The sequence below is a fragment of the Odontesthes bonariensis genome, chromosome 7, assembly GCF_027942865.1.
Source record: "Odontesthes bonariensis isolate fOdoBon6 chromosome 7, fOdoBon6.hap1, whole genome shotgun sequence".
NCBI lineage: Eukaryota > Metazoa > Chordata > Actinopteri > Atheriniformes > Atherinopsidae > Odontesthes > Odontesthes bonariensis.
Genome location: NC_134512.1, coordinates 37,425,476 through 37,450,500, shown reverse-complemented (window position 1 = coordinate 37,450,500; position 25,025 = coordinate 37,425,476). Strand labels below are relative to the sequence as shown.

General features: G+C 43.5%; 1 protein-coding gene across 2 annotated transcripts in view; it reads right to left on the bottom strand.

Annotated features, from left to right (window-relative positions):
* Positions 1 to 1,257: 1,257 nt before the first annotated feature.
* ambra1b (autophagy/beclin-1 regulator 1b) overlaps positions 1,258 to 25,025 on the bottom strand; it is a 50,739-nt gene continuing 26,971 nt past the window's right edge. For both annotated transcript variants that reach the window (XM_075470728.1, XM_075470729.1), the window contains exons 10-19: positions 24,319 to 24,399; positions 24,118 to 24,218; positions 22,075 to 22,185; positions 21,153 to 21,341; positions 17,382 to 17,536; positions 15,201 to 15,340; positions 8,541 to 8,645; positions 5,460 to 5,647; positions 2,975 to 3,106; positions 1,258 to 2,741 (exon numbers count right to left, since the gene is read on the bottom strand). In XM_075470728.1, the coding sequence (XP_075326843.1) occupies positions 2,218 to 2,741; positions 2,975 to 3,106; positions 5,460 to 5,647; positions 8,541 to 8,645; positions 15,201 to 15,340; positions 17,382 to 17,536; positions 21,153 to 21,341; positions 22,075 to 22,185; positions 24,118 to 24,218; positions 24,319 to 24,399 (1,726 nt within the window). In that variant the 3' untranslated portion in view covers positions 1,258 to 2,217. The remainder of the gene's footprint in view (positions 2,742 to 2,974; positions 3,107 to 5,459; positions 5,648 to 8,540; positions 8,646 to 15,200; positions 15,341 to 17,381; positions 17,537 to 21,152; positions 21,342 to 22,074; positions 22,186 to 24,117; positions 24,219 to 24,318; positions 24,400 to 25,025) is intronic.

The window sequence follows — 25,025 nt, the reverse complement described above, 5'->3', positions numbered from 1 at the left end:
AAATCACAGGAACCGAGTTTTATTTCGGCTCAGGGTTCAGTTTCCAGCTGATTCTGGGTCCAGATTCTGGATCTGGGTTCCCGATCAGTCCAGATCCCGGATCGGGTCGAGACGGGACGCCGGCCGGTCTTCGCCCCAGAGAGGCTGAGTCGGCAAAAAGACGGCGCTGATCAGAGCGTCACGTCAGAAACGGATTCAGAGGCAGAGCAGCAAAGGTTTGATGGTTCTGATCCAGTTTTAGTTTCACGACCACGAACGGCGTGAACAACATGGGCGCGGAACCCCTCATAAACTCCTCTTCCTCTCTACTGTAACAGCTGTAAGAACATCTGGGGTGAGCTCCAGATGCTCCTTCGGGCCGTCTTCTTCACACACGCCGCGGCTTTAATCTTCAGTTTGTTTTCTCTCAGAGGAACAAACCACGGAAACGTGTCCCCAGCTGGTTAGTTCTTCTGAAGCCCCGCCCCCACACACACAGACATTCAACAATGTTGCAGTACAGAACTACAAATCCCATGATGCTTTGTGGTACATAATAAAGTGTTAGAAGCAGCGGTGTGCCGTGTGTCCTGGATGAGAACAGGACGGAGAGAAGGAACGTTTCTCTCTCTGACGTGTAATTCCTCTTTTGGACTGCAGTGGTTCTGGTTCTGGTTCTGGTTCTGAGCCAGTTCCTAACTTATAGGACCGGTTTCAGATCAGCACCAACTCTTTGGTTGGTCTAAATGTGAAATGTTCATCAGGCTCCTGGGTTTATGATGAGCAACCAGACCCGTTTGAAGTCCAGAACCGGCTATCGGATCTAATTTTCTCAAGTGAAGAAACATGAATCAATCGACCTTTTCGCTCATTGGTGATAGTTCCTTTGATTTTTCGTTTCATTCTTCTTCTTCTTCTTCTACTACTATCATCCGCTGAGCGTCTGCCTGAGAAGAGAGAAGAAGAAGAACGTGGAGGCCAGGTGCGAGCGGCAGAAGAAGAACACGAGGAGCGCAGCTGGCTTTTGAGCAAACAAACCGTGTTCAGGAACAGGCTGGTGACCCGTTCTGCTCGGTTCTGGATCTGCACCACCCGTCCAACACAGAACAGAACACTGATCCGAGTAGGTAAACCTCTACAGGGTCCGAACACCGGAGTGAGAGGGTCCCAAAGGCTCTGAACTGGAACCAGAACCTGAACTGAGTTGGTAAGAAAAGAGGCATTTCTGGAGGTTTCGGGTCTTTGCACACCGGGTTCTGGTTCTATCACATTATCTCGTGTTAAAACTGCGACTCCAGAACAGTTTTTCCATCGATTCGTCTCGTCGTTTGAGTCGCTCAGAGCCACCGTACTTGCAAAACGTTTCACCCGGAACATTGTAAACTGATGGTGGCAGAACATCCAGAGACACACCTGGGAAAAACGCGGGTTCCACCCTGGTTCGTTTCTGGTGTTTGGTGAACCATCAGCTGGGATTTAAAAGCAAAGGCCTCGGCTCGCTGGATGAACGGCGTCTTCAGGAAGTGGAGCTGAATCTGAACACCTGTCTCAGTATCTCACCTGCATGAAAACAGCCGTCACACACATGATTCACTAAAAACATGGTCACATGGTCTCTCTCACACACACACACACACACACACACACACACACACGTCCAGGCCTCGCTTAGCACCAAACACACACTGTAGTGCAACTGTGGGTTTTTTAGAAATGTGGGGGTGGAGCAGGTGGAGCAGGTCATGATGATGCGCCCCCACCCTCCGCCCCCACAGCAAATGGTTGCCCTCCTCTTCAGCCTTTAAAAGCGCTCGGTCCGTTCAGTCCACATCGAGTCCCGGTTCCGAACTCCAAAACGCCGCAGTTCCTGCGGTCGCTTTCAAACACTTCAATCACTACGTCACATCAAATTCAACATCACATGGCACCGAGTGCAGCACGTTGGAGTAAAATGTGAGAAACCCCCGGATTCTGCCCCTCCTCACCCCCTCAGACGTGGGGCGGCGGCGGAGGGGGGCTCTGTTCTGTCCTGACGAGGAATGATGGCGGTTCAGACTTATAAGTGCAGAGGAAGAGCAGCCGGCGCCGCTGGGGGGGGGGAGGAGGGGGGAGGAAGGGCTCCCGAGTCCCTTCTTTTCCAGGCAGAGTCAAAGCAGCACCCATTTCTGTGAGATAAGGCTGTGAGGAGCGCCCACCGCCCGCCGCCCGGCGCTCTGCTTCCATTGGCCAGCAGGAGGACTACCTGCTGTACGGGTCGCCGGGGTAACTATTAGGGCCCCCCCCACCGCCAGGGAGGGGGCTGTGGGAGGAGGAGGAGGAAGAGGAGGAGGAGGGGGAAGACAACAGCAGGGAGGAGGAGGAGGACGGGCCCGGCAGGGAGTCCTCGTCTGTCCGTGCTCCGTCGAACACATCGTCCATGTCCACCGGCAGCCCCGGGGGGCCCGGCGCCACCTGGGGGCCCCACACGGGCGCGAGCTGCTCCGAAGGGTGGGCGGCCTGGGGGGGGCAGCGGGAGTAGGACTGGGCGAGGAGGACGGAGCGCGAGGAGGCGTTGGCCGCCGGTCTGGAGGCCCCGGCGCCCGTCTGGGAGCCGCGGTGGATCCTGTGGCTGACGATGATGTTGTTCCCGAAGCCGCCCATGGACGCCATGGTGGTGCTCTGCTCCCGCTGGACCACCGCCGTCATGCCCCCCTCCGCGATCAGCCGGCGGATCCGAGCCAGCGCGTCCTCACCCGAGCCGAACTCAGCGGACTCCGCCGGACCTGCGAGACGACAACAGATGTCACCGAGTCGCTCCAAACACGTTAAACATCATCAAGACCACCGCCGGGACAGACTCAGCCTCAAAGTCACATGACTGCTTCCAACCTGCGTGCGTCCTCCTGCCTGTTAGTCAGAGTCCAGGTTCTGCTTTTACAGTTTTATGTCGGCTGGAGGTCCTGGTGACTGGTGGTGGGAATGATCTAATGAGGTGTGACAGAGGGGGGAACAGTACCAGAACCAGCTGCAGAAGTGTGGGCCTCTGCCGAAGACTCTGCCGGGACGCCGTCCTGAACCCTGCTGCCCTCAGACGCCTCCGGCGGCGCCTGAGCAGCTCGACTCGTGGACGGAGTCTCTGGAGGAACACCTGAGCAGACGGAGAGAAGCTTCAGTCACAGAGCATCGACTTCTCTTTCCAAACACACGAATCAATCATCGTCTTTGACCAGCTTTCCACAGCCTGAAGCCACATCACGGTTCTGATTTAAACTGCAAAACTAGAGCTAGTTAACTCGTTATTTATTTAACGCAGATAAATATTTTATCGCGCATTAACGCAGTTTTTTGGGGTTTTTTTTTAATAAAACAATTTCAAAAAAACATTTTTTTGTGCCTTTAATGGAAAGTTCAGAGAGACAGGAAGCAGGGGGCAGAGAGAGGGGGAACAACACGCAGCACAGGGCCGTCCGATGCGGGACTCGAACCGGGGCCAGCTGCAGCGAAGACTATAGCCTCTGTACATGGGGCGCCTGCTCAGCCCACTACGCCACAAACCACCCCTGTTTTATTATTTATTTTATTCTGTAAAAGTCTGTTGCTCACAGGCTTTTATTTTGTAAAAGTCTGTTGCTCACAGGCTTTTATTCTGTAAAAGTCTGCTGCTCACAGGCTTTTATTTTGTAAAAGTCTGTTGCTCACAGGCTTTTATTCTGTAAAAGTCTGCTGCTGTCTGCTGTGGAACCGGAAAAGAAAGTAATCGGCGGATCCACCAAACATGGAGAAGGGTACGGAACTTTTACTCGGCCATTTTCATTTTAAAGTTCTTCCAGACGGCGGAGTCGACAGAACCAAAGTCATCTGTAAACACTGCCAAGTTGAATTGTCTTCTCAGCGTAGTAGTTCCAGTCTAAAATATCACTTAAAGGCAAAACACACAACTGATAGCAGCAAGTCATTCAAGGAAACAGACAGTGGAGCGAGGCTTCTACATAAAAACTACAGAAAGATGCTGATGTTAAAAGTGTGTTTGCACAACAAATGTTATGGCACTTTCATTCATATGGCAGCACATTTAAAATAAAACTAAATGCTAAAAGCTATACACTACTTTTGGATTCATTTTTGGATTCTGCGTACAAATGCGATTAATCGTGATTAATCAGGGAAATCATGCGATTAATTAGATTAAACATTATAATCGCTGCCCAGCCCTATGTAAAACACACTGAAACCTGTTTTTCCTGTTCGTCTCGGGACAGTTTTAGATCGATAAATCAAACTGGGGCAGAAGAAGAAGGCTAAAAGCAACATTTGAGTCTGTTTTGATGCTAAATGATTCTGTGAGTTTTAAGAGATGAGCAGGAGCATCATCACTCACATCAGGCCCAGGACTGGAACCATGTTCAGAGACACTGACTGTTGAACTGAACAGTTCGTGTCCGTCAGTGTTTGAGCTCCAACACGCCGACAAGGTCTTTATCTGCTTAGTTTCGTCTTTGTTTTCCTCTTCTCCAAACCTCCCTGTGAACCGACTCTGGCAGCGAAGCCACAGAGAAGTAAAACCACATGCCGATATGTTTAAAGGTCAGGAAACGGACACACGCCAAATTTAGCAGAAGCTAATTAGGTCACATGAAGGAGGTGGTTTTTTGCCTTTTTTCAGACCTCTGAATCTGTCCATGAAGGCTGTGCACTGGAATAAATGCCCCTCCAAAAATAAGTAAAAAAAAACAACAAATAAAAGACATTTTTGCTTGAAATAAGCAAAAAAATCTGCCAATGGAACTAGTGAAAATGGGCTTGTCAAGATTTCTTTAAAAAAAATGTGATATTTGGGACTTTTGAGTTAAAAGTGATCTTCAAATTAGCTTAAAAACCTCTTCAAATGTAAAACAAAAGCTTGTTTCATATGATATGTGACTCAAAACAATTTGTTTTCAAGACTTTTTCCTTTAACAAGATATTCCAGATGTATTGTCTTCAAACAAGTCCCTATATCTGGCTGAAATAGAACTTGTTAGGCAGTTGTGTCTTATATTAAGTGTAATGAGATATTTTGACTAGAAATTAGACCAACATTCTTGGTAAGACTTTTTTCCAGTGTAACAGCCGATTTCCCTGCAGTCTGCTCAGTGAGAGGCAGAAAGGACAAAAACACAGCAGCTGGAGAGAAAGTAAAGACTTTTTGCTGCTATAAGTAACTTCACAGAGCTCTATTATTCCACCACAGGTGCTTCTGCTGCTGTGGGGAACTGAGTTTCCACTGACCGGTGGAAACAACCTCAACAACTCTGAGGCTCAGCTGGAGCTCCAGGAGCAGCCAGTCCCCCACACTGACGTTGTTCCTGGTTCCAACGCTGTAACTACATTACTTAAACCATTTCTCTAAGAATAAAACCCGTTATTGCAGCCCTGAACGCAGATTAAACTCAGAGGCCAGATGCTCGACCAATCAGGAGCGGGCTTTCCCATCGGTTTTAAAGACAGAAGTGTGCCCGTACTGAGTGGCGTCTGGGAGGCGCTGGGCTCTGAGAGGTCCCTCTCCGTCTGAGTCTCCGCATTCTGCAGCTGGATGATCGGCGTCTGGGTTCCTTGTGACGTCACGGAAGGGGCGGGGTTTCGGGGCTGAAGACCAATCGCGTTCATCAGTCCCATGTCTCTGTCCAGTCTCCAACCTGATCGGTTCAGTCTGAAAATCAATCACAGACACTTTGATGATATCTTTGAAAAACAGCGCAACGATTTCAGAATCTGAATAGTCGCAGGCTGTGTTCCAAACCGAATACTTCTCCTACGACTCATACTAACTTTTTGAGTTAGTATGTGAGTTTGAGTAAGCGAGAGGTTCCCGGATGCATACTAGATTCTCCAAAATGTTGGGTATGCATCATGAGGTTACTACTCATACGCAAACTACCCAAGATGCAACGTAAAGTGACGTCGCCGATCGTCATTTCCTGTCAAAACGGCAGTTTCAAGCTAGCTACAACGAGGGTAGGTTCACTTCCTGTTTTCAAAACAAAAGCACCAATTGTATGGTAATGGCTTTCCCTATGATAAAAGGCAACGGGTATTTTATTTTGTGAAAATAACAGGAAGTGCGTTAGCTCACTGCGGCTAGCTTTAGTAGCACCGAATTCGTGGGAACAAAATTGTAAACAGCCGGTATTTTGTCAGGTTTTCAACACGTTGGGGATCTAAACGACTACTTTCTCTCCTGAAAATGTTTCAAATGTTGCTAAAGTTTACAGAGTTTAGAGCTTAAGAGAAATCAGCTTCAGGCCGGCTGATTTCGGCTCGGCCAGGAGCGAAATGCATTGTGGGTAAACGCTCTGCATACTGTCTAATCGATGAGTATGCAGTATGTAGTATGTAGTATGTAAGTATGTAGTATGTAGTATGTAGTATGCAGTATATAGTATGCAGTATATAGTATGCAGTGTGCAGTATGTAGTATGCAGTATGTAGTATGTAGTGTGCAGTATGTAGTATGCAGTATGTAGTATGCAGTTATGCAGTATGCAGTATGCAGTATGTATTATGCAGTATGTAGTATGTAGTATGTAGTATGCAGTATATAGTATGCAGTATGTAAGTATGTAGTATGGAAGTATGCAGTATGTAGTATGTAGTATGCAGTATGTAGTATGTAGTATGCAGTATGCAGTATGCAGTATGTAATATGTAGTATGCAGTATGTAGTATGCAGTATGTAGTATGTAGTATGCAGTATGTAATATGTAGTATGCAGTATGTAATATGCAGTATGTAGTATGTAGTATGCAGTATGTAATATGTAGTATGCAGTATGCAGTATGTAGTATGTAATATGTAATATGTAGTATGTAGTATGCAGTATGTAGTATGTAGTATGCAGTATGCAGTATGTAGTATGCAGTATATAGTATGCAGTGTGCAGTATGTAGTATGCAGTGCGCAGTATGTAGTATGTAGTATGTAGTATGCAGTATGCAGTATGTAGTATGCAGTATATAGTATGCAGTGTGCAGTATGTAGTATGCAGTGCGCAGTATGTAGTATGTAGTATGCAGTATGCAGTATGTAGTATGCAGTATATAGTATGCAGTGTGCAGTATGCAGTATGTAGTATGTAGTATGCAGTATGTAGTATGCAGTATGCAGTATGTAGTATGCAGTATGCAGTATGCAGTGTGCAGTATGTAGTATATAGTATGCAGTATTCAGTATGTAGTATGCAGTATGTAGTATGCAGTATGTAGTATGCAGTATGTAGTATGCAGTATGCAGTATGTAGTATGCAGTATATAGTATGCAGTGTGCAGTATGCAGTATGCAGTATGTAGTATGTAGTATGCAGTATGTAGTATGCAGTATGTAGTATGCAGTATGCAGTGTGCAGTATGTAGTGTGCAGTATGCAGTATGCAGTATGTAGTATGTAGTATGCAGTATGCAGTATTCAGTATGTAGTATGCAGTATGTAGTGTGCAGTATGCAGTATGTAGTATGCAGTATGCAGTATGTAGTATGCAGTATGTAGTATGCAGTGTGCAGTATGTAGTAAGTAGTATGTAGTATGCAGTATGTAGTAAGTAGTATGTAGTATGCAGTATGCAGTATGTAGTATGCAGTATGTAGTATGCAGTGTGCAGTAAGTAGTATGTAGTATGCAGTATGCAGTATGCAGTATGTAGTATGTAGTATGCAGTATGTAGTATGCAGTGTGCAGTATGTAGTATGTAGTATGCAGTAAGTAGTATGTAGTATGTAGTAAGTAGTATGTAGTATGCAGTATGCAGTATGCAGTATGTAGTATGCAGTATGTAGTATATAGTATGTAGTATGTAGTATGCAGTATGCAGTATGCAGTATGTAGTATGCAGTATGTAGTATATAGTATGTAGTATGTAGTATGCAGTATGCAGTATGCAGTATGCAGTATGTAGTATGCAGTATGTAGTATATAGTATGTAGTATGTAGTATGCGGTTTCAATCACAGCCAATGTCTTGTTCACGTATTGGTCGATGAGACCCAGATTAATGTTCTCAGTTCAGACATAAACCCCCCTTAGCACCTAAACTATTAAGTTTAACTATGAAAAGAATAAAACTATAAAAACAGCAGGCAGTGATATGAAGGGAGACAAAATAGGGCCAAGAGATTGTGAGGTCTGACTTTTTCCTGGAGAACCATTTTGTGATGCAAATGTATTACTCTGTTGAAAGCAAATTGTTTTGAGAAGCAAAACGCTTTATTTTTTAAAGCCCAGCCAACTAGCCGGACTACCTTCATCAACACCAAAACGAGGCTGGAACTCTGCTCACAGGACGCAGCAGGGGGTAAGAAGATGTTCATAAATGATGTTGCTGATATGGGATGTCATACAGCTTCATGTCAAAAGAGGCGAACTGTCCCTTTAAGTCAGATCTAATGATAGAGTAAACAAATTGGACTGAACTATCACTCGCCATCTGCTTCAAGCCCAAACTGAGGATGAAAGATGGACCAGAGTAACCCAGGAGCAGATAAATGATGGATGAAATCTAACCGAGACCGTTAAAATCAGCTGAAGTTATCAGATGTGTGTCACGGTTCTCACCCCGGTCGATCAGAACCTCGGGTCCGGCTGGTTCCGCTGTTGTTGACAGAGAACAAGGGTTCGCTGCTCTGCTCTGCGGGACTCTCCCCGTCACTTCGGTAGAACCTGAACACACACACACACACACACACACAAACACACACACACAGAGAGTGTTAATTCACTTCCACTCAGGAAGCCTCAGAAACAGGAGGGAAGTCTTTGTGGAATCACACAGACCACGACCTCGTTAAAAGCACTAATTGGGCTTCTCCAATTAGTGCTCTTCCTTCCTGTTGAGATCCAACATCAAGATAATCACATCAGTGGCTTCGTGTGGAGGAGGGTGGAGGGAGGATCTGCAGCTCAGAGGAAAAAAAAACAACAAACCGGAGCTGCCATCAGTCAGGATTGGGCCCCGAGGTGCCAACGCTGCAGATATCCCCTCTGCAGAGGAAGCCCCGCCCCCAACCAGCTGCTGATTGGTTCGGAGTTTGGTTGGAGGTAGATGGAGGAGTCTGAGCGACACGTCACTGGATCTGAGACGTACGACTTCAGGAGGAAAAGGTGGTGGGATTGTTGTCCCCTGAACTCCCCTGAGCTGATGGAAGTGTGTGTCAGCAGAACAGCTGTGATCGACAGGCGAGTGCAACACTGAATCAGCCTTAAAACTCAGTCAAACTGTTGTTGCTTAACAGAAACCGCGACTCAGAAAGACTCGTTTTCTGTGTTTGGAGTCAAAAACGTTTAATTAATAAGTTAGAAGTTTAATTTGGCTGGTTCAGACCGTCACGGTGCCAGAAGATGACGTTCCTCCCATTGGAGCGACGGCAGGTTAAAGAAACATGGTCGGACGTCCCCTTTCTCTTCATCTCTGAACGTTCAGAGCAGATCACAGATTATTCTGGAAGCGTGAAACGCACATCGCGCTGGCTCTCGTGTTCTTTATTCAGCAGAAGGTCGCGGATTGGTGCTCCAACACACCTGTTGTTGCTTTCAGCGAGAACCCAAACGCTTCCTCGAGTAACTCGATTACAAAAATCAGATGTGTCGTTTAAAGGTGGGGTAGGGGATCTTTTTCTGGAACATTTTTTTACATATTGCTTGAAATACTCTTCACACCCCCATTGCAACCAATTAATTAAAAGTTTTGACACAAATATGAAAAGTTTTAGTGGCCTCTAGAACGAACAATCTAGGAAAAACACTATCCAATCATTGTGAACGGACCGTTCACAATGATTGGATTCTGATGCGTCTATCAAACTGCAATCTGCTCCTCCCTCCCCCTCCTTCCCCCTGTGCGCGTACCCTGCTCCGTGAACGCATTACGCGTCCAGAAGCTTGGCAGGAAGCTAAACTAGAGCCAGCTTGGCTAGCACCTAGCATTATTAAACGTATAGTTAGCATTTACTAAATACTAAATACGGCAACGATCGATGCTTGCTGTCAGAACAGCGCTCATGCACCTTCGTGCTCGTTCATGTACTCTAGAGGCGTGGCTTTGGGGGGGAAAGTGAAGAAAAGGGTTGGGACTTTTTACCTGTGTATTTTCAAAATGCAGCTTCGCTGGACTCAAAATCCAGGATCTCCTACCCTACCTTTAATTCTGCTGTATGAGCTAACAGCCAAACACTTCCCGTTAGCTGTATGAGCTAACAGCCAAACACTTCCTGTTAGCTGTATGAGCTAACGTCCAAACACTTCCTGTTAGCTGTATGAGCTAACGGGCAAACCCTTCCTGTTAGCTGCATGAGCTAACGGCCAAACACTTCCTGTTAGCTGCATGCGCTAACGGCCAAACCCTTCCCGTTAGCTGCATGAGCTAACGGCCAAACGCTTCCCGTTAGCTGCATGAGCTAACAGCCAAACACTTCCTGTTAGCTGTATGAGCTAACGTCCAAACACTTCCTGTTAGCTGTATGAGCTAACGGGCAAACCCTTCCTGTTAGCTGCATGAGCTAACGGCCAAACGCTTCCTGTTACCTGCATGTGCTAACGGCCAAACCCTTCCCGTTAGCTGCATGAGCTAACGGCCAAACGCTTCCTGTTAGCTGCATGAACTAACGGCCAAACCCTTCCTGTTAGCTGTATGAGCTAACAGCCAAACACTTCCTGTTAGCTGCATGAGCTAACGGCCAAACCCTTCCTGTTAGCTGTATGAGCTAACAGCCAAACACTTCCTGTTAGCTGCATGAGCTAACAGCTAAACACTTCCTGTTAGCTGTATGAGCTAACGGCCAAACACTTCCTGTTAGCTGCATGAGCTAACGGCCAAACACTTCCTGTTAGCTGCATGAGCTAAAAGCTAAACACTTCCTGTTAGCTGCATGAGCTAACGGCCAAACCCTTCCCGTTAGCTGCATGAGCAAACGGCCAAACCCTTCCCGTTAGCTGCATGAGCTAACGGCCAAACGCGTCGTGGCTGCAGAGCAGGAGCAAAGAGGAGAGAAAGAAAGAAGAAGTTCAAACCATCTCTGCCATCCGTCATCATGGGCAATGTAAGATCGTTAGCTAACAAGTTGGATGAACTTCTAGCCTTGACAAGGACTCAGCAAGAATATCGGGAATGTAGCATTATGTGTTTTACTGAGACATGGCTACAGGATCATATCCCCGACTCCAGCGTCTCTCTGCCGGGCTTCCTGACTGTACGAGCAGATCGAGATTTAAAGAGTAGCAGGAAAAGGAAAGGGGGTGGATTGGCAGTGCTTGTCAACAACAGATGGTGTCAGCCAGGACATGTTACTGTGAAGAGTCGTCTCTGCAGTCCTGACATTGAACTATTGGCAGTAATTTTTCATCCATATTATTTGCCAAGAGAGTTCACCAGTGTTGTTTTGGTGGCTGTTTACATTCCACCCTCAGCTGTTGCCGACACTGCATGTGATGTCATCAGTTCCGTTGTTGCTAAGATACAGACACAACACCCCAATTCTTTTGTGGCAATATCTGGTGATTTTAATCATGCCTCACTCTCTGCTACACTGCCAACTTTTCAACAGTTTGTCAGCTGCTCTACCAGAGAAAACAAGACATTGGATTTGTTTTACACAAATGTCAAGGATTCATACATTTCCAAATCAAGACCTCCCCTGGGTAAATCAGATCACAACCTTGTTTTTCTCTGTTCAGCATATAAACCCCTAGTCCAGAGACTACCTGTCACAAAAAGGACTGTTAGAAAGTGGTCACATGAAGCTGAAGAAGCCTTACAGGGTTGTTTTGATGCAACCGATTGGATTTCTCTTTGTAAGCCACATGGAGAGGACATTAATGCCATGACTGAGTGTGTGACTGACTATATAAACTTCTGTGTGGACAACACCATCCCCACCAGAACAGTGAGATGCTTCCCTAATAACAAACCCTGGATCACCAGTGAGCTAAAGGAACTATTGAACAAGAAAAAAAGAGCCTTTAGGGAGCGAGACAGGGAGTTACTGAGGAGTATACAGAAGCAGCTCAAAGTCAAGATCAGAGAGAGCAAGGAGGTGTATAGAAAGAAGCTTGAGAGTAAACTGCAGAGGAACAATATCAGAGATGTGTGGACAGGAATGAAGAAGATCACAGGCCTCAAGCAGAGGGAGGATCGGATGGATGGAAGTCTGGACAGAGCAAATGAGCTGAACACATTCTTCAACAGGTTCAGTTCAGGAACAAGCTCACCATCCTCCCCTCCTGTTCCCAGCCAAAGAGACATCCCACCCTCCTCTGACCCACAGCTTTCCTGTAACATCTCCACCTCCACCTCAGTCATGGATTCTTCTGCTTCCACTAGTTTGTCTTCAACCCAATCAGGAGATGCTGCTGTCCCCTTTGCCTCCCCCTCCCACTTTTCTGTTTCTAGAAGTCAGGTGAAGAGGCAGTTGGAGAGACTGAACCGGAACAAGGCTGCAGGTCCAGATGGTGTCAGCCCCCGAGTCCTGAAGGCCTGTGCAGAGCAGCTCTGTGGGATTCTGCAACACCTTTTCAACCTTAGCTTGAACCAAGAGAAGGTACCACTGTTGTGGAAGACATCCTGTCTGGTTCCGGTACCAAAGAAAACTCACCCTTCAGACATCAATGACTACAGACCTGTTGCCCTGACATCCCACATCATGAAGGTCCTGGAGAGACTCCTGTTGACCCACCTGTGTAAGCAAACCAGCACATATCAGGACCCCCTGCAGTTTGCTTATCGCCATGGAGTTGGAGTTGAAGACGCTATCATACACCTGCTTCAACAAACCCACTGTCATCTGGACAAAGCAGGCAGCACTGTGAGGATCATGTTCTTAGATTTCTCCAGTGCATTTAACACAATCCAGCCTGATCTGCTTTGTCTGAAACTCCAGAAGACTCAGGTGGAGGCCTCAACAATCACCTGGATTAATGACTACCTGACAAACAGACCACAGCTTGTCAGACTGAAGAATTGTGTGTCTAACCAGGTGATCAGCAGCACAGGAGCACCACAGGGGACTGTACTCTCACCATTCCTTTTCACTCTGTACACTTCAGACTTCCAGTACAAGTCAGACTCCTGTCATCTACAGAAATATTCAGATGACTCTGCAGTTGTCGGGTGTATCAGAGATGGACAAGAAGCTGAGTACAGAGAGCTGGTGGACCGCTTTGTGGCATGGTGTGGGAACAATCATCTCATCTTGAATGTTAACAAAACAAAGGAGATGATTGTAGATTTCAGGAGAAACAGGGTCAGATCAAACCCTGTTTCCATCATGGGAGAAGAAGTGGAGGTGGTTGAGGAATATAAATACCTTGGTGTTCATGTGGACAACAGACTGGACTGGAGACACAACAGTGAAGTCATCTACAAGAAAGGACAGAGCAGACTGTACTTCTTGAGGAAGCTAAGGTCCTTCAAGGTTTGCAACAAGATGTTGCAGATCTTCTACAAGTCTGTTGTTGAGAGCGTCATTTCCTCGTCATCTGTTGGGGCAGCAGCATCAGAACCAGGGACCTAAAAAGACTCAACAACCTGATAAAGAAGGCTGGTTCTGTTCTGGGGACGGCTGTGGAACCTCTGGAGACAATAATGCAAAGAAGGATTTTGCATAAAATCAAGAGAATTATGGACAACCCTGAACATCCTCTCCATGAGACTGTTATCGGAAAACAGAGTCTCTTCAGTCAAAGGCTTCTTCAGTTTGGATGCAAAATGGACCGCTACAGGAAATCATTCCTGCCCACAGCCATCAGCATCTATAATAACTCCTTGATTTAATTGAGCTACATCAACATTTAATTTCCCTCTGGGATAAATAAAGTATTTTTGAATTGAATTGAATTGAATTGAATGAGCTAACGGCCAAACACTTCTGCTGTTGCTTTCAGCGAGAACCCAAACACTTCCTCGAGTAACTCGATTACAAAAAAATCAGATGTGTCGTTTAATTCTGCTCAGCGGTTGCCCTGTTTCACACGGACAGTTATTACTGCTAAACAACGTGCGCGCGCACGTGCTACGGCTCGATTTGATGGAGGAAACCGTAGAAAACGAGGAGCAAAATCAAGAGAAAAAGAGAAAAAATGTCTAAAGTTTGGGAGCATTTCAAAGAAAAAGAGAAAATACTGAAGTGTGTCCATTGTAAAAGCCAGTTAGCTTAGCACGATAGCACAACGTCAATGCTACAGCATCGCAGCAGAAAGCAGCCAGTCGCTGTGCTGTCTGATAACAGACAATAAAACAGGAAATAAGAGGCTTTATTAGGATTTCAGCTGCATTTAAATACAGTTTATGAAAGCAGAGACAGCAGGAGAGAAGCTAACGGATGTTAGCACAGCTGGGTGTTAGCTGGAAAGCTAATACCTGCTGTTCTGTAGTCCTGTTATAGTCCAGTATCAGGAGGAGGGATGTTTGGAGATAAATGTTTTTCAGTCCCAGCCCTAAATGAGGCTATTTGTAAATAATCTTTATGTTAATTTCGCTTTTAAAATGGTTATTTATGCAAAAATTAGAAAAGAGATGAGATACAACTTTATTTATACAGCAATGGTGTCTGATTATTTGATGAATCGATGGAATACTTGATAACCTAAATAACTTTATGGAATATTTAACATTATTGTGTAGATAAAGTCCCTGTTTTTCCTCCACAGGTTGTTGAAAACATTGTTCCACAGCAGCCGTTGACACCTGTTCACCAGCATCATGATGGAGACGTTCAGTGATAAAAAGCTTCGCTGAACGCCTCCTACTTCCTATTTAAGAGCTTCTTTTTGCTCCGATGGAGCTCCATCACTGTAATGAGTAAATATGTTTCCTTCCACATTAGTTTGGATTCACTTCTGACTCATGGAGTATTGATAATGATTGATCGGGGGTTCAGTGACACGTGCAACGACCCATCGGCTGACACTCCCCACCGAAGCCTTTCGGATGGGAGGTCAAACATCTTCAAGATCCAAGAAGAAGAAGAAGAAGAAGTCCAGCTGACATGATTCAAGCTCTTGTGATTATTTGTTTTAAAAACAGAAGCAGTTTGAAGTCCAGTGAACCAAACCACCACCTCTGAAGCAGCCCTCCTCCACCCTGACACTGCTGCTGCTGATGAAGATGAAGATGATGATGATGATGGTGTGTAAACAGGACGCCCTGCCAGCACATCATCATGTGACGGGACAGAGGAACGTGCACCATGACGGTCAGCACCGTCTCGGAGTCAGAAGACTTACACAGGACGGCAGATCACCAGGTCGCCCTTGTTGGTTCCGTAAGCCAGGCCTATTCCGGGATCCGGCAGCCAGCGAGCAGAGTTGATGCTGACGTGGCGCCGCTGGTCCGGCGCCATGGGGTAAACCACGTTGAACACCATCTGAAACAAACCAAAACTAGATGAGGAACGCGCTGGAGAAGAGCGTGCTCGGCGATAAACGGCACCGCAGGTCGAGCTGAAACATCCGTGTGAGAACCATCAGAATTACAATCACGTATTAAAAAGTGTGCGCCGGGCAAGATTCGCCTGGGATTGTCCGAATTGGAAAACATGATCATTTTGGCTAAGGCCACATTTACACATAGCCGGGTATTTAGAGAAAAAAATATTGCCCCCCCTCCGTTTTCAATAATAACATCGTTTTCCAAAAAACTTGTCATTTACATCAACCTTCATAAATACGCCGTCAAGCGCCATAATAACTGTTGGCGGCAGTGTAGGGAAAGGAATAAAGCCATGCAAGCCAATCAAAATCCTCAGAATCGAGGACTTTCCTCATGTGAAGGAGGAGACAACGCGAGCAAATATCACAACAAAACTGAAGGCAATAAGAGGGAAATATAGACAGTCAGTGGATACTGGACGCAGGAGCGGCCACAGAAGAGTGGTGCTCCTCTATTTTGAACTGACAAATGCATTAAGGCCAGAAACGTAAAAAATTAGTAGAACTTTAACGTCATCCATGATGATCCTGATCAGCAGCCAAACAAACTGTAAACACAAGGCGCTCGCATGACGATAAGCATTTTCTGGCGCATAATGTGACGTTTAAGAACCTAAAACGCCGTTTCTCCCAGTTGACACGGCAACACATAACCGGCGTAATCAGAAATCTCCACTTTGGCCGGAGGTTTTAGAAATAATCGTTTTCTGTGATGAAAACGGGGTTTTGGTGTAAATGAGAGGCCAAACCGCAGGAAAATATCTGCGTCTTCCTATCGTGTAAACGGTAGGAAGTCTCCCAAAAGACTAATTTCAAAGATTTATGTTTCACTTCTTTATTTTGATTCTTCTTATGGGAACGCGATCCGGAGGTGACGTTCAATCCTGTTGACTGGGACAAGATCTGTAGCGGCGTTTTCCCTAAATGTACCTCAATCTCTATACATGAACAGAACTTTAAAAAAAATTTTTAGAAGTTATTACACACCCGTTCGCCTCCAGAGAATGTTTCCTGGCACCTCTAACCTTTGTTATAAATGTAAAATACATAAAGGGACATTTATTCATTTGTTTTGGTCATGTGACCGTATCCAGACTTCCTGGAAGGGGGTACACTCCGTAAAACAGGAGGTAATTTTTGCTGACCTCAGTCACACCCCAGACACTCTCTTTGACGCAGATACTAAGTCTTTGTTGATAATTCTTTTATTTCTGGCTAAAAAAATGTATTGAGCTGAGGTGGTTAACACAGATTTCTGCTCTTATTCCTCTTCAGTAGTTGACTCATGACCTTAACCATGAATCAGACAAGTTTTGGAGGATTTGGGAACTATTGAATTCCTTCTCACAATAACTTTAACTGACCATCTGTCCCTGGAAGAGGAGGGCCGACTGCTTTTCACTTCGTTTCATTTTGTTTATTTCAAACACGCGATTCACTTACCTGTCTCCTGTCATCTTGCTGATTTTGTCCGTGTATGTACGTGTATATACGTACATATAAGCATGCATCACACTAACATATACTCACTTTTATATTTAGCTCTGTTCTATATTGTATTTTTTTCTTGATTTTATGCCTTTTAAGATAGCTTGTTTTGTCTTGTTTATTGTTGTGGCTTGTAATTAATTTTTTTTTGTATTTCTATGAGGTGAGATATACTTATAAACCTCTGTTTTTTTTTTTTTTATCTCACCTGCACATCTGGTTTGCTGTATTTTAGCTGTTTGTTTGTCATATTTGTGCAAATAAATAAATCAAATCAAATATATATTGGTGTATGCATGGATATATATATTTATATATATGTAGAGATAAATATTGCAGCGTTCGTGTTACTTTGGGGTGGGTTTTTTGTTTGTTTGTTTTTGTTTTGTTGTCATTTTTCTTTTTCTAATGTTTGTACATTTACAACTGAAAAACCAATAAAAAGAGTATTAGAAAATGAAAATATAAAAAAGTGTGTCACCGTCTCACCCTCATGGAAGTCTCTCCTCCATGTGGCTGCTGCAGGCGGAAGACTTGCGCCACCATGTGGTCGGTGGTGGGATGCAGCAGGATCCTGCGGGAGGCCAGGCCCACCATCACGTAGCAGCCCATCGGAGACAAGCTGACCGAGATGGCGTTCGGACCTGTGGAGGCAAACAGAGGCGTCTTACACCCTGCACAGGGACCGAGTCTAAAACCGAATAAAGATGGAAACTAGACTGAATAAAGAAGGAAACTAAACCGAATAAAGAAGGAAACTAAACCGAATAAAGAAGGAAACTAAACCGTATAAAGAAGGAAACTAAACCGTATAAAGAAGGAAACTAAACCGAATAAAGAAGGAAACTAAACCGTATAAAGAAGGAAATAAAGATGGAAACTAAACCGTATAAAGAAGGAAATAAAGATGGAAACTAAACCGTATAAAGAAGGAAACTAAACCGAATAAAGAAGGAAATAAAGATGGAAACTAAACCGAATAAAGAAGGAAACTAAACCGTATAAAGAAGGAAATAAAGATGGAAACTAAACCGTATAAAGAAGGAAACTAAACCGAATAAAGAAGGAAATAAAGATGGAAACTAAACCGTATAAAGAAGGAAATAAAGAAGGAAACTAAACCGTATAAAAAAGGAAACTAAACCGAATAAAGAAGGAAACTAAACCGAATAAAGAAGGAAACTAAACCGTATAAAGAAGGAAACTAAACCGAATAAAGAAGGAAACTAAACCGAATAAAGAAGGAAACTAAACCGAATAAAAAAGGAAACTAAACCGAATAAAGAAGGAAACTAAACCGAATAAAGAAGGAAACTAAACCGTATAAAGAAGGAAACTAAACCGAATAAAGAAGGAAACTAAACCGAGTAAAGAAGGAAATAAAGAAGGAAACTAAACCGAGTAAAGAAGGAAATAAAGAAGGAAACTAAACCGTATAAAGAAGGAAACTAAACCGAGTAAAGAAGGAAATAAAGAAGGAAACTAAACCGAATAAAGAAGGAAACTAAACCGAGTAAAGAAGGAAATAAAGAAGGAAACTAAACCGAATAAAGAAGGAAATAAAGAAGGAAACTAAACCGAATAAAGAAGGAAACTAAACCGTATAAAGAAGGAAACTAAACCGAATAAAGAAGGAAACTAAACCGAATAAAGAAGGAAACTAAACCGAATAAAGAAGGAAACTAAACCGTATAAAGAAGGAAACTAAACGGAATAAAGAAGGAAATAAAGAAGGAAACTAAACCGAATAAAGAAGGAAATAAAGAAGGAAACTAAACCGTATAAAGAAGGAAATAAAGAAGGAAACTAAACCGTATAAAGAAGGAAATAAAGAAGGAAACTAAACCGTATAAAGAAGGAAACTAAACCGAGTAAAGAAGGAAATAAAGAAGGAAACTAAACCGAATAAAGAAGGAAACTAAACCGAGTAAAGAAGGAAACTAAACCGAGTAAAGAAGGAAATAAAGAAGGAAACTAAACCGAATAAAGAAGGAAATAAAGAAGGAAACTAAACCGAATAAAGAAGGAAATAAAGAAGGAAACTAAACCGTATAAAGAAGGAAACTAAACCGTATAAAGAAGGAAACTAAACCGTATGAAGAAGGAAACTAAACCGTATAAAGAAGGAAACTAAACCGTATAAAGAAGGAAACTAAACCGTATGAAGAAGGAAACTAAACCGAGTAAAGAAGGAAACTAAACCGTATAAAGAAGGAAACTAAACCGTATAAAGAAGGAAACTAAACCGTATAAAGAAGGAAACTAAACCGAGTAAAGAAGGAAACTAAACCCTATAAAGAAGGAAACTAAACGGAATAAAGAAGGAAACTAAACCGAGTAAAGAAGGAAACTAAACCGTATAAAGAAGGAAACTAAACCGTATAAAGAAGGAAACTAAACCGTATAAAGAAGGAAACTAAACCGAGTAAAGAAGGAAATAAAGAAGGAAACTAAACCGAATAAAGAAGGAAACTAAACCGTATAAAGAAGGAAACTAAACCGAGTAAAGAAGGAAATAAAGAAGGAAACTAAACCGAATAAAGAAGGAAATAAAGAAGGAAACTAAACCGTATAAAGAAGGAAACTAAACCGAATAAAGAAGGAAATAAAGAAGGAAACTAAACCGTATAAAGAAGGAAACTAAACCGTATAAAGAAGGAAACTAAACGGAATAAAGAAGGAAATAAAGAAGGAAACTAAACCGAATAAAGAAGGAAACTAAACCGAATAAAGAAGGAAACTAAACCGAATAAAGAAGGAAACTAAACCGAATAAAGAAGGAAACTAAACCGTATAAAGAAGGAAACTAAACGGAATAAAGAAGGAAATAAAGAAGGAAACTAAACCGAATAAAGAAGGAAATAAAGAAGGAAACTAAACCGTATAAAGAAGGAAACTAAACCGAATAAAGAAGGAAATAAAGAAGGAAACTAAACCGTATAAAGAAGGAAACTAAACCGTATAAAGAAGGAAACTAAACCGTATAAAGAAGGAAACTAAACCGTATAAAGAAGGAAACTAAACCGAATAAAGAAGGAAATAAAGAAGGAAACTAAACCGTATAAAGAAGGAAACTAAACCGTATAAAGAAGGAAACTAAACCGAGTAAAGAAGGAAATAAAGAAGGAAACTAAACCGAATAAAGAAGGAAACTAAACCGTATAAAGAAGGAAATAAAGAAGGAAACTAAACCGTATAAAGAAGGAAACTAAACCGTATAAAGAAGGAAACTAAACCGAGTAAAGAAGGAAATAAAGAAGGAAACTAAACCGAATAAAGAAGGAAACTAAACCGTATAAAGAAGGAAACTAAACCGAATAAAGAAGGAAACTAAACCGTATAAAGAAGGAAACTAAACCGAGTAAAGAAGGAAATAAAGAAGGAAACTAAACCGAATAAAGAAGGAAATAAAGAAGGAAACTAAACCGTATAAAGAAGGAAACTAAACCGTATAAAGAAGGAAATAAAGAAGGAAACTAAACCGTATAAAGAAGGAAACTAAACCGAATAAAGAAGGAAACTAAACCGTATAAAGAAGGAAACTAAACCGAGTAAAGAAGGAAATAAAGAAGGAAACTAAACCGAATAAAGAAGGAAATAAAGAAGGAAACTAAACCGTATAAAGAAGGAAACTAAACCGTATAAAGAAGAAAACTAAACCGTATAAAGAAGGAAACTAAACCGTATAAAGAAGGAAACTAAACCGTATAAAGAAGGAAACTAAACCGAATAAAGAAGGAAACTAAACCGTATAAAGAAGGAAACTAAACCCTATAAAGAAGGAAACTAAACGGAATAAAGAAGGAAACTAAACGGAATAAAGAAGGAAACTAAACGGAATAAAGAAGGAAACTAAACCGTATAAAGAAGGAAACTAAACGGAATAAAGAAGGAAACTAAACGGAATAAAGAAGGAAACTAAACGGAATAAAGAAGGAAACTAAACGGAATAAAGAAGGAAACTAAACGGAATAAAGAAGGAAATAAAGAAGGAAACTAAACGGAATAAAGAAGGAAACTAAACCGAATAAAGAAGGAAATAAAGATAGAAACTAAACCGTATAAAGAAGGAAACTAAACCGAATAAAGAAGGAAATAAAGAAGGAAACTAAACCGTATAAAGAAGGAAATAAAGATAGAAACTAAACCGTATAAAGAAGGAAACTAAACCGAATAAAGAAGGAAATAAAGATAGAAACTAAACCGTATAAAGAAGGAAATAAAGAAGGAAACTAAACGGAATAAAGAAGGAAACCGCACCGAATCTCTTGGTGTAGAGCATCTCCCCCAGGTTGTGTGGAGCCAGAGAGTAGATGGCCAGGATGCCCTCGTCCGGGAAACCCCGCTGACTGCTGGGAATGAAAACTGCCAGCAGCTGACCGTCCGCAGAGATGTCGCAGCTGGCGTCGTTGTAGATTTTACAGTTTGGCACCAGAACATTGACCGAGGCTGTAGAGCAGATGAACACAACGGTGATCAGAAAACATCTCCTCTCAAACTGCTTTCAGGGTCGTTGGTCTTATCTGAAGGATTTTTGAGGCATTTTAAAAGACTTTTATGACCCAGAAGCAGCAAATATCCTAAAAGTGGGGACGCTTTAACCATTTAGACTCATCACAAAGAGTTGGAGAGGCGGAAGTACTTTGGTTTTGTCACGGTAGTCGTATTGTGACACTTAAATCAGTCTAACAAAAGTTTACTGAAAAAGTCGGACCTCACAATCTCTTGGTCCTATTTTCTCTCCCTTCGTATCACTGCCTGCTGTGCAGACCGAGCAGCAAACACCGTAACAGGCGCGGCTGTCGGCAGGCGGCAGCAGGCAGTGATACGAAGGGAGAGAAAATAGGGCCAAGCAATTGTGAGGTCTGACTTTTTCCTGGAGAACCATTTTGTGATGCAAATGTATTACTCTGTTGAACGCATATTGTTTCGAGAAGCAAAACGCTTTATTTTTTAAACCCCAGCCAACTAGCCGGACTACCTTCATCAACACCAAAACGAGGCTGGAACTCTGCTCACAGGACGCAGCAGGGGGTAAGAAGATGTTCAGAAATGATGTTGCTGATATGGGATGTCATACAGCTTCATGTCAAAAGAGGCGAACTGTCCATTTAAATATCTTTATGTCACAGAATAAAAAACGCTGTCCCAGACTGCAGGACACAGTAAGAAGTTCTGGTACCGTTGCTGATCTCAGGAAGGTCAAACTTGGTGAAGTCCCACCACTGCAGACGGTAGGTGGTGTTGGCGATGTTGCTGGCGACCGCAGACTGACCGTCTCCGATCGACGCCCCTGAGAACAGCGAGAGAAAACAGTTTTAAAGACGGGTCGCATCAGTCAGCCAGGCGTCACAGGTGGAAATTTCCTCCAAGCCGAGGCTACATTTACATCAAGATGTTTCAGCAGAGTCGCAGGAAACTCTTCTTCTGCTGCTTTTTACACAACAAACAAAGACTTAATCTCACAGACAGACTTCCACATCGTATCACATGTGTTATCTGCAAATAAATCAGTTCCAGTGCTGAAGAAAAGACCTCTTTGCAGGGTTTAAATCCAGTGAAATGAGGATTTAAGCCTTTTTTTTTTTTTTTTAACTTTACATTCTGACAGCCAGATTTCAGCATCTTAAACATGCTCAGAGATAAAGGGAGACTGTAAATGGGAACAATACTGAGTGGCCCGAAGAGTATGAAGAAAGTAAATTTAGTCACTGGATTTTTAACACATTGTCCCATCTACCTCCACCTTTTCCCCGTCACTCTCTGAGGGAAACTCACCCTCTGAATCTTCATCAAAGATTTGAACCAAAAACAGCTTCTTTTCTTAAATATTTTGATTAATTGTCTCTAAATTCCACCCGAACATCTTCCATATAAACACTTCCTGTTAGCTGTATGAGCTAACGGTCAAACGCTTCCTGTTAGCTGCAAGAGCTAACGGCCAAACACTTCCTGTTAGCTGCAAGAGCTAACAGCCAAACGCTTCCTGTTAGCTGCATGAGCTAACGGCCAAACACTTCCCGTTAGCTGCATGAGCCAACGTCCAAACACTTCCCGTTAGCTGCATGAGCTAACAGCCAAACACTTCCCGTTAGCTGTATGAACTAACGGCCAAACACTTCCTGTCAGCTCATGCAGCTAACGGCCAAACACTTCCTGTTAGCTGCATGAGCTAACGGCCAAACACTTCCTGTCAGCTCATGCAGCTAACGGCCAAACACTTCCTGTTAGCTGCATGAGCTAACGGCCAAACACTTCCTGTCAGCTCATGCAGCTAACGGCCAAACAGTTCCTGTTAACTGTATGAGCTAACAGCCAAACACTTCCTGATAGCTGCATGAGCTAACAGCCAAACGCTTCCCGTTAGCTGCATGAGCTAACGGCCAAACACTTCCCGTTAGCTGCATGAGCTAACGGCCAAACACTTCCCGTTAGCTGCATGAGCTAACTTTCAAACACTTCCCGTTAGCTGCATGAGCTAACAGCCAAACACTTCCTGTTAGCTGCATGAGCTAACAGCCAAACACTTCCTGTTAGCTGCATGAGCTAACGGCCAAACACTTCCCGTTAGCTGCATGAGCTAACGGCCAAACACTTCCCGTTAGCTGCATGAGCTAACGGCCGAACACTTCCCGTTAGCTGTATGAGCTAACGGCCAAACACTTCCCGTTAGCTGTATGAGCTAACGGCCAAACACTTCCCGTTAGCTGCATGAGCTAACAGCCAAACACTTCCCGTTAGCTGCATGAGCTAACAGCCAAACGCTTCCCGTTAGCTGCATGAGCTAATAGCCAAACACTTCCTGTTAGCTCATGCAGCTAACGGCTAAACACTTCCTGTTAGCTGCATGAGCTAACGGCCAAACCCTGTTATTTCATTCAGTTTACTCAGTTTAGTGTAGGGTGACCATACGTCCGTATTTCCCGGGACATGTCCGTATTTCACGGGACGCCCGGGACAGGAAGTGAAATACGGACGTGTCCCGGGAAATACGGACGTATGGTCACCCTAGTTTAGTGGAACATTTTGAACATAAAGACACCTTAATTCAGGGGATAATTCAGGTAAAACATGTCTGTTATCTGTTGTTACTGTGGGACCTTCGGCCTGTTTTATTCAGGGTGGGGGGGTGAAGGGGTTAATCAGGTAATTTTGGTTTAAACGGTCAAACTAAACGTATAATATGTCAACGTTTGGGTTGAAGCTTGTGGCTGTGTGTGTTTACCAGCGAGCACTCTGTTGACGGAGGAGTGTGTGGCCAGTCCAGGCTGCCCGCGTTCATGGAAGATTCCAGCGTAGGGCAGGTACTCGGGCAGGAGGAACCGCCTGCCGCAGGACGGGGAGGAAAAGATGGAAAACCAACAAGTTAAAAACCTGATCGTGTGACAGCAGGACGACAGACTCGATGCGTTTCAAGAAGACTGACCGAGGCACGAAGCGACCCAGCGAGGGTGCAGACATCCTGGCGTTTCGGGGCGTCCTGTGCCTCGCTCGGTCTCCATTATCACTGGAAACAAAGGAAACAGTCAGGCTGCAGCCAGGAACCATGTTCAGGTATTTCACAGGATTCAGGGCAGGTCCAAGATAATTTATCATGGGAGTGAATCCCAGTTTGGTGTCACATTAGGTGAAAGGAGACAAAAAAAAACTTAATTTCTGAGCAGGAAGTCAGCTTTAACCCTCATACCTGATTTAAAGATGTTAATATTTTTTCTGCTTTTTTTTTTTTGCCATAGTCTAAAGCTGTATTCGTTATAATGGATGTCTATGGGAGCCGTTTCTGTAATCTGCCACTGCAGAAAAACTAAAAAGCTGTAAAAACTGATGTTGTAGCTCATCAATGACATATCCCAGACCTAATAATCCCCCAGAGAATATTTCACTTTGCACTGCATACATTGAAAATACAGCAGTTTTTGTGTATTTTTTAACAGAAATTGGTGTTTACCTCATATACACTGGTATTTAAAGGGTTAATTTTTTTAAACTAATTGAAAACTTGGTGGTTATGATCAGAACTGAAGTGGAAGAAAAGATTTATGAAAAAAAAATGGGAAAAAAATATTAACATTTGGTATTTTGGGGATCATTTTAGAAGGGGACAAAAATGTCCCTTTTCAGAAATTAAGGAGT